The 13,383-nt window shown below is 41.8% G+C and overlaps 1 protein-coding gene across 1 annotated transcript in view; it reads left to right on the plus strand.

The window, feature by feature from the left end:
* Positions 1–11,659, plus strand: part of rsu1 (Ras suppressor protein 1) — a 38,069-nt gene extending 26,410 nt beyond the window's left edge. Inside the window, exon 9 of the mRNA XM_076080064.1 lies at positions 8,775–11,659. Within this exon, the coding sequence (XP_075936179.1) occupies positions 8,775–8,877 (103 nt within the window). The 3' untranslated portion in view covers positions 8,878–11,659. The remainder of the gene's footprint in view (positions 1–8,774) is intronic.
* Positions 11,660–13,383: the final 1,724 nt, after the last annotated feature.

Below are 13,383 nucleotides of genomic sequence, written 5' to 3' on the forward strand. Positions count from 1 at the left end.
GGTGTCAATGGGTGCATGATGACATGTAGCGTTAAAGAGCTTTGAGTGGTCGGAAGACGAGAAAAGAGATACAAGTACAGTCCATTTACAATTGGACATAGTCACTATGTACTACGCTACTGATGTTGATTAGTTGTTTAGCACCACATCTCAGTTGTGTTCTGTTCATTTGTTTCGTCTGAACATTATTTAGGTCAAACCCGTTCGGTCACAAACCTCCAGCTTTCTGAAGCCACTGATTGATCGAGGTCCAATTTCTGGTTTAGCTCTTCTTTTAGCCAAACAATGCATACATGCAGCATACAACAAACATATGGTTATATTACAAAGTGAATGGTTCTCATGATTCATTTGAATAAATACCCAATCATTTCCTGCAAACTTTGAAGGTCCTTTTCCCAAAATCAGGGCGAGATCCTCGATGACAGTCATTATGTTGAGTAAAAACGAAGAATGTCCTCTTTCAAATGGTGTATAAAACTACAAATGTGTTTCAGGGATAAGGCTACTGAAAATCTGATACATTTAAATGAATTTTTTTGTTATTTTGGTGATTCACATTAACACTTTTCAGTGTGGTTTCACTTAACTTAATTGAAATGACTGCTACATAATCCATTGACAACAGTCAGCGCTCCACAATCCAACTAAATGAACTGCTTGTGAGGAAGCTGTGAACCTCCCTGAAGGGTGACAGCATGACTCCCAAGCAGTGTCTTCAGCTGCTTGGGTGCAACAATATTTGCATTATCACAGTGAACGTCTTTCATGCAACGTCTTTCACCAGCAGTGTGAAGGATGCAGATGAACACTGATAGGAAATTGATTCTTTTAGACCATTGGGAATTTAGTTTGATGTCACTTGATCTAAAAACCAACAGCTGAATAAAAAGCAGCAAAAATGAGTGAATGGGCCACTGAAAAGAGAGAATAACTTAGTACGAGAGAGAGAGTGTGAACTTAAAGTGCAACTTTACTGTATAAGGCACATATTGTTACAATTACTTAATGAATGTTGGAATAGTGTGATTACTTTTTTCAGTAACGAGTTAGAAATTGATTGATTACAGTTACTGGTCCCAGTAGTGCTCTCTTACTTTGACATTTGGGGTCTCACCAGATATCAATTTAATCTCCGGGTTCTAGGGCGGTCACAATTGGCTAAAAATTACGTTTGAACATTCATTCATAGAAAACTCCTACGTTTGAACTATTTGAATATCTATTTTTCCGCTTTATGTCCATGACTGCGTGTCCTCACTGCACCTCACAGCACAACGTTTTGACGCACTCTGTTTCCTTATTAGTCCTGTAGACTTGCTTTGAAAGGCCACAGTGGACGAGGCAAGGCAAGTTTATTTGTATAGCACATTTCAACAACAAGGCAATTCAAAGTGCTTCACATAAAACCATTAGAAGCATCAAAACACAAGGCAAAAGGAGATTTAAAAACAGTTAAGAACATTCATTGAAACACTAAAAACAGTCATTAAAACACTAAAGAGCAGTGTAAGAAATAGAATACAGTAGTAAAATGCAGGAAATTGATTAATATCCTCAAATCTGGTTCAATTAAAGGCAGCAGCAAACAGAAAAGTCTTCAATCTTGATTTAATCTCTCTCTCTCTCTCTCTCTCTCTCTCTCTCCGGCTGAGTTCTCCGACATCGTTAATCAATCAATGACAGTGTGTTTTTGCTTGTGGTGCAGACAGCCGAGTTACTGCTGCTCTTTACCACCATTACATATTCATTTTCATATTTGATTATCTTTTGTCTTTTATAACATATACAATTTTGATTTGAATTGTGAAAGTATTAGTTTCACAGCTTACTGTGTTCAGTGGAGAGACTGGGCAGTTTACCTCCACCTAACGAGGAGAAATGTGACCCAAATTGTGCAAGTTTTTTAAGCCCTGTGTGACCCGTCAGTGTGTAGAAACCCAATGCAGTGGAACAGAAGAGTGTGCATGTCTGCTGTCTGTCTGGGAGTGTCTCCGGCCCTTCATCCGGCCTCCATTCATCATGTACTGTCGTGGCTGAAGTCAAAAATGTTTTCTCAAAGAGGCTCTGCTGATTTGCAATAATCGTCTTTTCTTTAATCCCCCAAAATGAGTCGCCTAATTGACCACGATAATGCAAACAATCCATGCGCTGTTGAAGAGTAATGAGCAGACCATATTCAGTCACTCTCAAGTGGCACTAAAGCAAGAACAATTATCAATCACCAAAGACATATTTCAAACAGCAGCAAATAATGATCTGTGGTCCATTGATTATTACATCCATAACTGCCTCCTGATATGGAAATGCATGATGTCCAGTGCAGGACGAAGAAACGTGTCCCTCTGTGTCTAACTCACTGTTCTGTGAGTCTCCAGCTCTATCAGTGTGTACTGTTCATTGTCATGCATTGACTTGCATAGATTCTTATGGAGGTTAGGTGCAGATGAGGTTATGAAGTCTCTAACAAGGAGCAGCATGCGTTGTTCACAGTTCCTTTGCTGGTATCACCACTGAGAGATTCTAAAGTCGACACATTATAGTGGCTTTAACATGTGTGGGAAGTCTCTGCGCTCTTTGAGATCTTCACTGCTACACAATACATCCAGTGGAGGATGTAGGTCAGCCTCTGAAACAGGTGGGCTGCGTGCAGTTGTTGTGGGGGGGGGGGCGTTCAGATGATCCAATCTCCTTCTGATGTGGATAACCAGGTTAGCTGAGATTAATCTGATATTAGACTGGTGACCTCCTCTACATATGCACAGGTAAGGGCCTGGAGGTCAAACGCAGCGGAAAATGTGAACTTCACTTGTGCGTGTGCGGTTGACAAAGTTAGAGGTTATTTATGTTGATTTAAATAATGGATAAAATAGTGCTCACATATATCCATGTACACATCCCTCAGAGAACTGGTGAGTCAGCAGGAATTGTAACTAACTACTGATGAGGGCAGAGATCTTTGCCACTATTGGCTAAAAGACCCAGTTATTTGTCATGAATCTTAATTAGGATCTTTTCTTCTACTCCCCCTCCCTGCTCCTCCTTCCCTACCTTCACAGCTCCTTCTTCTCTTTCCTACTAATGTTTCTCTGGTTGTAGAAGAAGCTGCTAAATTGCTCTGCAGCTCTGGTGAGGAGGAGGAGGAGGCTGTGAGAGGAAGGCCCCCATCAGATCAATGGCCTTTGGCCTCCCTCTGCATTTATCACACATGCACTCACACATACATATTTTTAACTTTCTAACACACACATACACATAGAGGAAAGAAAATACCAACTTTCAATCTCTTCACACACAGACACACACGCACACACACACACACACACACACACACACACACACACAAAACTTTGCCATGATTAATTAAGCCGTGTGGAATAACAGAGCTCCATAAAGACATCATCAGGAATCTGAATCCATTCGCCTCTCTTCTCCTGCATTTAATTGGCCCTAACAGTTCATCGCCAGAGCTACACACACACACACACACACACACACACACACACACAGAGACTTAAAAGAAATAGGAAATCTTTATGTTGATCTCGGGCTAGAACTGCTATTGCTTGTATAAAAGCATAATGAAAGTGGTTCTGTCATGGCTTATGTGTATATGTCTTCTGTGGATGTGGCTGGTTGGTTCCCCATGTTCTCCTGGGTTCTGGCCTCCTCGGCACACAAAGAGAGAGAGACAGAGAGCAGGCCACTGGTGGGACTAGATGTCTACTCTTTGCTTTACAGCGTCATAGATTAAGATAAGAAGAAGCCTTCCCTTATTCCAGACCCCAGACTGTGCACGTGTTACAGGGGTAGTGGTGCAGCACACACACACACGTGTTTCAGGATGTGACTCTCCAAAGACAAAGTATGAGCTCTGCCCCATGCAGGCTGAATTAGGTTCAATTAGTAGTGTTGACTTATTGTACTGCCAGCATAAAAGTTGTTTTAACATGTCTTAGTGAGCTCATAGTGCTCATTCAACACAGCATATTAAAACAACATATAATGTACATAGCACCTATTCAAATAAACTAAATACCATACAGGGTAGGGCTGATATTCATTCGTAGATAGGTATTCAGTTTTCAATTTTGGAATTACTTTAAAACAATCACTGCAGGTTGTGGAAAGAAGTGAACCTTGTGCGTGCCTAATGGGTCAGCAGAAGCCTGTCAGTCCACAGAGGGGTGAGCGGAGTGCAACAGTCCGTCGGCCATATTGGGATCCAGTCACTCCTGTAGTCCTGGGTCCAGCCCAGACCGTTGAGACAGCGAGGCCCGACAGCTCTCCATTGGCTCCTCGGCAGCGCCCTGCCGCTCCGAGTCCACTTGCTCTCCTAGATGGATGACAGAGAGGACCGTGTTTACCAGAGGGGGAAGAGGAGGGTGGGGGCGTGGTCTGAGAGCAGTGCAGAGCGGTGTGGGGCACGCTCACATGCACTAACGTGAGCTACTGCTCTACTAACAGCACACACAGAGGGAGGGACATGCCTCCACTTTATCTTTACATAGATGATAGTAGCTGGTTGCTATGTTATTGCTCTGACTGTATATTGCTCCTTTAATATACCTGGGCAGCCGACCCGAGTACACTACTATTGGCAACTGCATGATCAGCACTTGAAACCAGCTCAGACCACCTCTTATCACAGTCAAAGGGCACGCTTTCATGTCTTTAATTGGCAGAGTCTCACAGACTCCCCAAAAGACATTTTGTTTATGTTCGGTCTGGCTCTGCAGTCTCTGATTTGCGAGAGGGGCTGTGTCATGTTTTGCACGGATGGCACAGTAGCAGGAAATACAATAAATCTCCCGACGAGCAAGCGGGTTTGAGCTCTCAGAAATGCTCCCTCACGAGGACATGTTTCTGCTCAAGGATACTGTGTGCACTAGTGTCACATGCACGCGCCTGGTTTAATGTGCATGGGTTTTGAGACTCATTAAACGCCATAGATCTGTCACACAAACATTGTGGACCAACATATTGCAAGTAGTGATCCCTGCAGCGTATCCCTTACGTCATGTCTCAGAGGCAAGTGTTGATTAGTGACATCACAAAATGTGTATCGCCGTCATAGACCACCTGCTTCATCTAGACCAGCTTCTCTGGTCCTCAACGCTTTAAACTTCCATTTCTTCCCTGTTCAGTATTGGAATGAGACACATTCCTATTATCGTCCTCATTATTCTGTCCATGCTAGGCCCCGTGTCAGTTTTCAACTGTCAGATAGACAAGAGTGTGACTTAACATCACAGCACCACATACTATACACTCTGGTCATGACAAAAATGATTAAAAACATTAATAAACACTGACTTTTGAGTGAACGCTCCATCATCAGCCAGGCTGCACTATTCTCCCCTCTTCACATTGATTTATTTTTCTCCTTTATGACACACTGACTGATCATTCCCTTCCTGCCTATACATCCTGCTTTCCTCAACTCATCCATCAATGCTGGGAACCCACGATTATGCTAGCAGTAGCTCGTTATGACAGCACCAAGTGTGCTGCATTGGCTGCTTATTGACTAAATGAATAATCTTGCTTTTCTGAAAAGGAGCGTGCACAGTCCTGGTCTGGTCCAGCAGCTCTGCCCTCTGTTCATTAGACCTCCAATTCACATACAAACAGCTGTAATGGCACATATTGGCAAAGCGTGAATATCCTTTTTTTTTTTTTTTATTAAGTAGAAAAGTGAGTACAAAACAAGTGCAGACAAGTACATGAACTCATATACGAGCCAAGAAATGATTCAAAGTAAGACGGAGACAAAACACAACTTGTGTGTGTAGGCGTGTGTGTGTGATTGTGTGTCCATCTTATGTCTGGTCCGGTTAATGGGTGAGTGAGGAGTGTTGAATGAATTTACAAAGTAATAATATGGGACACATTTCAATCTACACATGAATACACAAATACTGTACATCTACAAATATCCCTATGAATAAATAAATATATATATGTATATAAACCCAGTTTTACTCTCCCCCCCCCGTTACTGGCACTGGCCTGTTCTGTGATCTGCTGTCCTAGCTCTGAACTCCAATAAGAATGTTGAATATATCGGCATCATTCACATCCATTCATACACTGATGATAGGGGCTACCATGCAAGGTGCCACCTGCCCATCAGGACTAACTAACATTCACACACCGTAGGCAAAACTACGGGAGCAATTTTGGGGTTAAGGACACATCGACATGGACTAGCCGGGGATCAAACCACCGATCCTCTGAGCCGCAGTCGCCCGGGCTCACGGGCAATGCTAATGTTGCAGGTTCCGTTTACCATGTTCACCAGCTTAATTGTGGTCATCAGTATTGGAGAAATTGAAATTTTGACCTGTTGATGGCGCTAGTTGAAAAAGGATCACCAAAGGAAGAAGAATTAAGGGGACATGAATGTTTGTGCAGCATTTTATGGCAGTCCATCTAACAATCCTTAAGACATTTCCAAAATGTCACGCCAATTTATCCGGTATATGTTGAAATATTTCCGTCTGGTGGAAAATGGTTGATCGACCAGCAGAAGAAAAGAAAAAAGACTAGTGCTGCAGCGAACGATTATTTAAGCTATTGAGTGTTTTGACAAATATTGGATTAGAGGAATTGTTTCAGCCCTAAAACAGACATCCTTAGACCCAAGCCTCTAGCATGGCTAAAACCTGTCAACTGTCTGAAGACCCGGCTGCTTCCAGACACTGAGCTGCTCCCAGGAGCTGCCCGCCTCCCTTTCCCTGTTCCACACTCTCCTCTGGGACTTGGCAGCCCAGCTGACTGAGCAAGAAGCTCCACAGAGTCCCAAGTATCCCACTTTGTCTCAACCTCTCTCTGTCAAACATGTATCTGCAGACTAGAAACCTCCAAATGGGGGGTGGGGTGGTCTTTTAAGTCCAAACAGGCAGACATCTTCCAGTAAGAGGAATGTGGGAAATAAACCACGGTGGCTGACGGTACTGTTGACTCTTCGACAGAGTTGTAGAGCAGCTGTGGTGAGCTCTTCAAAGGTAAACAGTCTGACACTGGCTGTATCTCTGTCCCTCCCTTTCTCTCTGCCGTAGGCCTGTCGTGGTTTTGATGGGCAGCAGATATTATGGAGTTTGGCAGCATTCAATTCCCAGCTGAAAGTGTTGACATGGGATGGAGGCAGAAAGAGGGGAGGAGAATACAAGACACTTCAATCATAGACTGACAGTTCCACCACTGTGGATTTGTATACACACTTTCTCGGAGTGTGTGTGTGTGTGTAGGGCTGTGTGCATGCATACACTGTAGAAAAGCACGGCCATAGTGTCTTCTGTAGATCTTAAAGGGATGTTGATGTGTTTTATATTCGTTTTCCTCTTTCCACCATCTCTGTGGCACCATAAGTGACCGTAGAAGCGCCACAGCTTGCTCACCTTACGGACCTGTCTTTTCCATCACCCTCTCCTTGGTGGTAATATGAGTGTGAGGGATATATTGAGCATATGGATGGACAGTGGACAATCAGAGACAGCTGCTGGAGTGGTTAGAGAAATGTGTGCAGACGTTTTAGTTGGCTGTGAAATAGGGTGGCAATTGACCGCTTTGCTAAGCCCCACCCCTTGCTGCTACTCCGTCAACCTGTCAGAGCCACCACGGGACCCACACTGTCACCAACTGAACTCGCTGAATAAATATGATCTCATTTTAGGAAAAACTAAAAAGCCACTTCAGAGAGAAGCAGACTTCAATCTGCTTCTGCTTCTTGTTAGCTCCACGGGTTATTAGTAATGTTTTAGAAATGGATCTCTCCTTCTAAACTCTCGGAGTGGCAAGTATCACTACCTCACAACTTTTAACCATGACTTTCTTGAATCCACAAAACCAGCCTGAAAATGGAAGAAAAACGAAAATCTTTAAAAATTGCGTACAAGCAATTTTTAAAGAGCAAAGCGCTGACGCTCTGAATGTTAAATACAGCTCCTTCAAAGAAAGGGTTGGCAAAACTTTCATTGCTGCAAAATAGCAGGTGAACAAAATGAAGCGATCTACACCAATATAAATACAAGCTACTGGGTTAGGGTATGAGCGGATTGGTGGAGCGCCAACATTTCCCAGTTTTAAGTAAGCTTGTTATAAACCCAGGCCAAGCATAAATACAGTAAGAGGAGGAAAGAACCAATATACAATTATTAACAGGCTGTAGACGAAGCACAGAGGACTGAGTATTTCACAGTCCGATGAGCTCTCTTGCTGGTGAAGAAGAGACACCCATGGGAGAGGAGAAGTGACAGATGGGGGTAGACACTGTCCACTATTCAGCATTAATCAACATTAATACGTGAACCTCTGTGAATGTTGATGATCACCACCCACCAACTCAACTCCACAACTGTGTGTGTGTGTGTGTGTGTGTGTGTGTGTGTGTGTGTGTGTGTGTGTGTGTGTGTGTGTGTGTGTGTGTGTGTGTGTGTGTGTGTGTGTGTGTGTGTGTGTGTGTGTGTGTCCAGTGTATGCTGTGTGAATATTTGGTGTTTCAGTATTTGTTCATATTAAACTGTCGACCACTATTTGGCTGGTGAAGATCACTGATTGTCCAAGAAGAGGGTTTTGAGATGTGAGAATGTTCCAGAGATGGTTTGATTTTAATTTGTTTAGACCACTCCCAAGTTACTGTTTGCCCTGCAAGCCTATGCACCAGTGGCAAACCATGCTTTCTTTGGTTTGTTTATCCAGCTAACTCTTCTCAGAACTAGATCATCTAAAAACTCCTCTCCCCTCCCCCACCCTCCTCTTCTCCCCCCCAGTCTCTATGGCAGACACATGCAGGCCAACCCGGAACCACCGAAGAAGAGCAATGACAAGAGTAAGAAGATCAGCCGCAAACCACTGGCAGCCAAGAACAAGTGAAGAGGAGACAGAGGATGGAGATGAATGCTCACTCGGCTCTTACAAATCACTGCATGTGCCTTTTTTCCTCTCTTTCTTTTTTTTAAAATAAAAGTAAACAGTTTGTATTGCATTGAAATGTATTAATTATGTTTCTAAATATGTAGTTTTAAATATACTTTCTACTTTATTCCTCTGTGCCTGAGTGTAGATGTCTTTATATGTTTTTGGTGCTACTTTCTCACAGTCCTTGGACATAGATGGAACTATTGGAAACCACTCCTTGAGAAGCAAAGTTAGTTAAGAATGTATTATAATGTCATCCTTAGTCGGAAACATCAGGACATCTGTATCAAGAGGTCATGCACGGTGACACTGTTAAACTGCTATGATACCAAAGGCCAACGTTTAATATGAGTCCAGGTGTGTCCTGCTCACAGATGTTTGGGACACAACTTTTCTCTACTCTGTTACTGTCTAATGAATATCCAGCATCTGGAAGTATTCCACCCTCTAATGACTAACCCCTTGATGCAGCTGTGTCACATCTTCCTTCCTGTTCCAATGTCTACTGAAAGCCATATTTTTTGCTGATTCAGCAGCATTCACACAATCGTAGCTTTTAATTTTTCTTCTTCCAAACACTTTTTGGTCAACTACTACTTCTGCATACGTTCAGCTCCAGAGACCATTCAAGTATCAAAACGCTCTCCTCTGTAAAGACATGAATGGCTGTATTCAGCTTTGTTCTACCTTTTACGTTTTTTTTTTTAAATATTAAACTTTTTAAGTGAATAGTAGAAATCTCTGAATTCGCTACAAACCCACTTCACTGTGAAGTTCTACTACTGAAGCAAACTTTCAGTGTCAGATTTCATTTCAATTTTAAAACGGGTCACAAGATTTTGAACTGAATTCTCAGTTTAATTTGTATTTTCTGAGTTTATAATGGTTGTGTATTGAGCTGCTTAGTGTGTCACGTGACCTGTGATGTTACTGACGTGTACATTTCAGCTCTTCAGGGCAAAGCAGTTCATCCGTCTCATACTAATACAAACTATTTCTTCTTTCAGCCTTTTAACTCATTTCAACGTCAGACTTTTACAGCAATACATTTCAGCTCTTAGCTTCTTTAGGTAATGCAGTTCAGCCTCTAATTTTTCAGCCTCCAGGTTTAAGATTAGTCGGGTTCAGATTCCTGTATTTTCAGCCCTGCTTTGCATTTTATTTCACGTGTCAGTATTCACACACATTTTCTCCAAGAAATGCTTTTTCAAGTTGAGTTATCGTTCATGTTTTACAAGCAGACTCAAAGCACATTTGCTATTTGTTATTTTGGTGTTTTGGTAACGGATACTTTGAGACTGTACTTCAACTCAGTTTACACTACCCCACACTGTCTTGTTTCTGTATTTCCTGAATAGTTAATATTACCCTCTCCTCCCTCTACATGTATCTCATTTTCTGACTCTCTCTCTCCCTTCATTCCCAGTGACTGAACATGGCACAGACGGGAGAACTAGTCAGGACAGGGTTAATACATGCCACAGAGCAGGAACTCCTCACTACACAAACTAGATACCTTAATTAAAGGATACTAGAAGGGGTTTGACAGGGCTAAGCTGGCTATAAAGATAACACAGCTGAGAAAAGAGCTGCAGGTGAGATACTCTGGTCACATGCCCAGTGGACATCACATAGCAGCTAGTCTTTTGAACAAGTATTTCAAATAAAAGTATTACTGTTATCTGTAAGAGGGAGGAAGCAGGCTCAGTTACACCTGCAATTAACTGTTTATTCCACTGATCTCTCAGAGCACTCGAGACTCGCTGTACCTTCCATTCCACATTGTCTTCGTGAAGTTCTTTGTCAAAGCATTACCAAGTGTCCATCACCTTTCAGCCTGTTGCACAGCTGATAGATATAATCCATTTAGAATTCATCATGCTTTTATCACAGGCCAACATATACTGAAAGTATCGTCATGAACACTTCAAATAAAACCATTTAAAAAAAAAGTATTTTCTTGTATTTCAGATAAATGTACAGTACAATATGAGTAACACAAATATTAAGCTCAGTCAGTGCTACAATCATGGGAGAGGTTTGAATTCAACTAACATTTATATTCATATTCTCCATTGTCATTGTTCAACAGTAGAGTGTTCTTATTTTCACTTTCTTCATCACACTTCGTACAGTTCCATCAACTCAGAGATGCAAAGGACTACACTGTGAGGCCTGCATCCCCCATTAGAATAGCAAAGAATTGTTCTTAAAAACTAAGAACACTAAGGAAACATCTCGACATTTAATAGCCAGGTCTTAGTCTTCTGAAAACAAAGTGTAAAGTGTAATCTGGACAAATTATGGTTTGTTAAATACCAATTGCATCCGAACTAACACCAGATGTGCTACTGAAGTAACCATGCGTTAAATCCACACCTGATCTGTCCACAGAACTTGCTGTGGTAACGGGAACACAGACGGCAGCGATACAAACTTCACCAGGCTAACTCCTGTTTGAAATTCAATGGACAAAATAGCTTTCAGGCACCGTAGGCTAGATCAGTGGTTCTCAACCTTTTTTCAGTGATGTACCGCCTGTGAAATATGTTTTCAGCCAAGTACCCTCTAACCAGCGCAAAGCATTTTTGGTTGAAAAAAAGATCATCTGTGTCGGGATTTATTCAACTGTCAACACTGAAGATTGCATTGTTTAGGATAATGAAATTGAATAGCCTGCTGAATATAAAATTCAGTTTATGAACTTACACTTTATTAAATAACTATTTTTCAAGGATTTTTGAATGGATGCTAATTTTAAATATATATTTTTTAAATTTCACGTACCCCCTGGAGTGCCTTCACGTACCCCCATTTGAGAACCACTGGGCTAGAGTATATAGGCAGAAAACACCTACCTACTCTACTGTAGCTCTAAAGGCCCAAAGTCAATTCAGAAGTCACACTTGAGCCCTTGATTCATTTGTGTTGAATGGCTGCTTGTGGAGATTATGCTTCATTGTTAGAACTACTTTATTTGTGTATTCTTTAAATTGGGATATTATGGTAATTTAAACATCATTAGATGTGATAGGTCAATTACTGTGATGTTATGGAAAATAATTCAAAGATGGAATAAAAATGTAAAAAGAAACTAAACATGCAGTTTGTATTTCCTCTTCCTGTTGTTCTTTTCCATAAAATTGCAATGAGGACGTATCGGTTTATATATGATAATTTTGTCATCTTTAGTTAAAGGGGCAGTGTGTAGGATTTGAGAGCACCACACAGATGGATAGGATATGTTTTTACGTAGCTTAAAAGGTCATAAATTATGCAAAATGCACTTTTTTGTGACTTATAAACATAAATATGTGTAATATCAGAAAACCTGTGTAAAACAAAGCGAATCAGAAAGAGGGTCCTGGATTGAAAGAGAGCGCTGAACAAGAACTTTTCAGACAGAGTTTAAATACAGGCAGTATGAGAGGAATTATGTGTTTTTAGAACATTATTGCATGCACACACGTTCTAGTAGAAAATCAATGAATGATATATGACCTTTAATATACTATTTGAAAATAAGGCTTTAGCCTGTTTTTTTCTCGTTTAATCAACAGAATGGGGAGAATATTCAGGAAAGTTATGCAGTGGGCAGGGTTTTCAAAGTTTCCTGAAAGAAAAAGAACATTCAATGTGGTAGCCGTCGTTTAAGACCTCCATCCATCTCTGAGAGAAAGTAATAATTGCAACCTGACTCATCCTCTGTTGCCTTTCAATTGTACTATCAGAGTCTGAAAATGCACAGCGCCATACATCATTAGGCCAAATGAATATCGGTCAGCTTTGTGTAAGTAAAGATGAGTCAGTGACCATAAAGCTCAGTCTAACCAAAGTCTCTGCTGCACTCTTTGGTGTTTTTTCTCCTCCGTCCCTTTTGGTGGATGTTGTTCCTGTTTTGTTCTCACTTCATCTCAATTCATCTCACACCTTTCCAAGGACACAATGAGTCCCAGGCTAACTAAAGCCCATTGATTTTCACAAGGTGATTTATAGGTGGCTTGTGTGTTAGGGCGGGCTTGATTGTCTAAGGGGGGCTGCACAGTGCCACTTTAATGAGGGTGATGACACAGGCAGAGAAGCAAGCACCCCACCCACGACAGGGATGAGCCGCTAATATACAGCAGCTGTTTTACTTAAAGGAGCAATATACAACATTCAGGGCATTAACATAGCAGCTACCAGCTAGTATCTATGTGCTTTGTTGACATAGGCGGGGCGGCCGTGTGCATGTTAGTGCATGTGGACATGCCCCACTGGTTAACTCAAGGCTGCCGCTCTGCACTGCTCTCATACAGCGGTTACAGCTGATAACGCTGTCCTGACCAACAGCGTCGTTGCGGGAGCGTAGCGTTACCCCCTCAGGTAAACACTGTTAGCTCTGTCAGCACGTTAGCTGTAGTTTGCACTGTTGCACTACTGTTGTAGTTAGAGCTGTTAGCACCATTAGCTTTGATCCTG

This window comes from Anarhichas minor, unplaced genomic scaffold, assembly GCF_050575085.1.
Source record: "Anarhichas minor isolate MPS153535 unplaced genomic scaffold, ASM5057508v1 ptg000001l, whole genome shotgun sequence".
Lineage (NCBI taxonomy): Eukaryota > Metazoa > Chordata > Actinopteri > Perciformes > Anarhichadidae > Anarhichas > Anarhichas minor.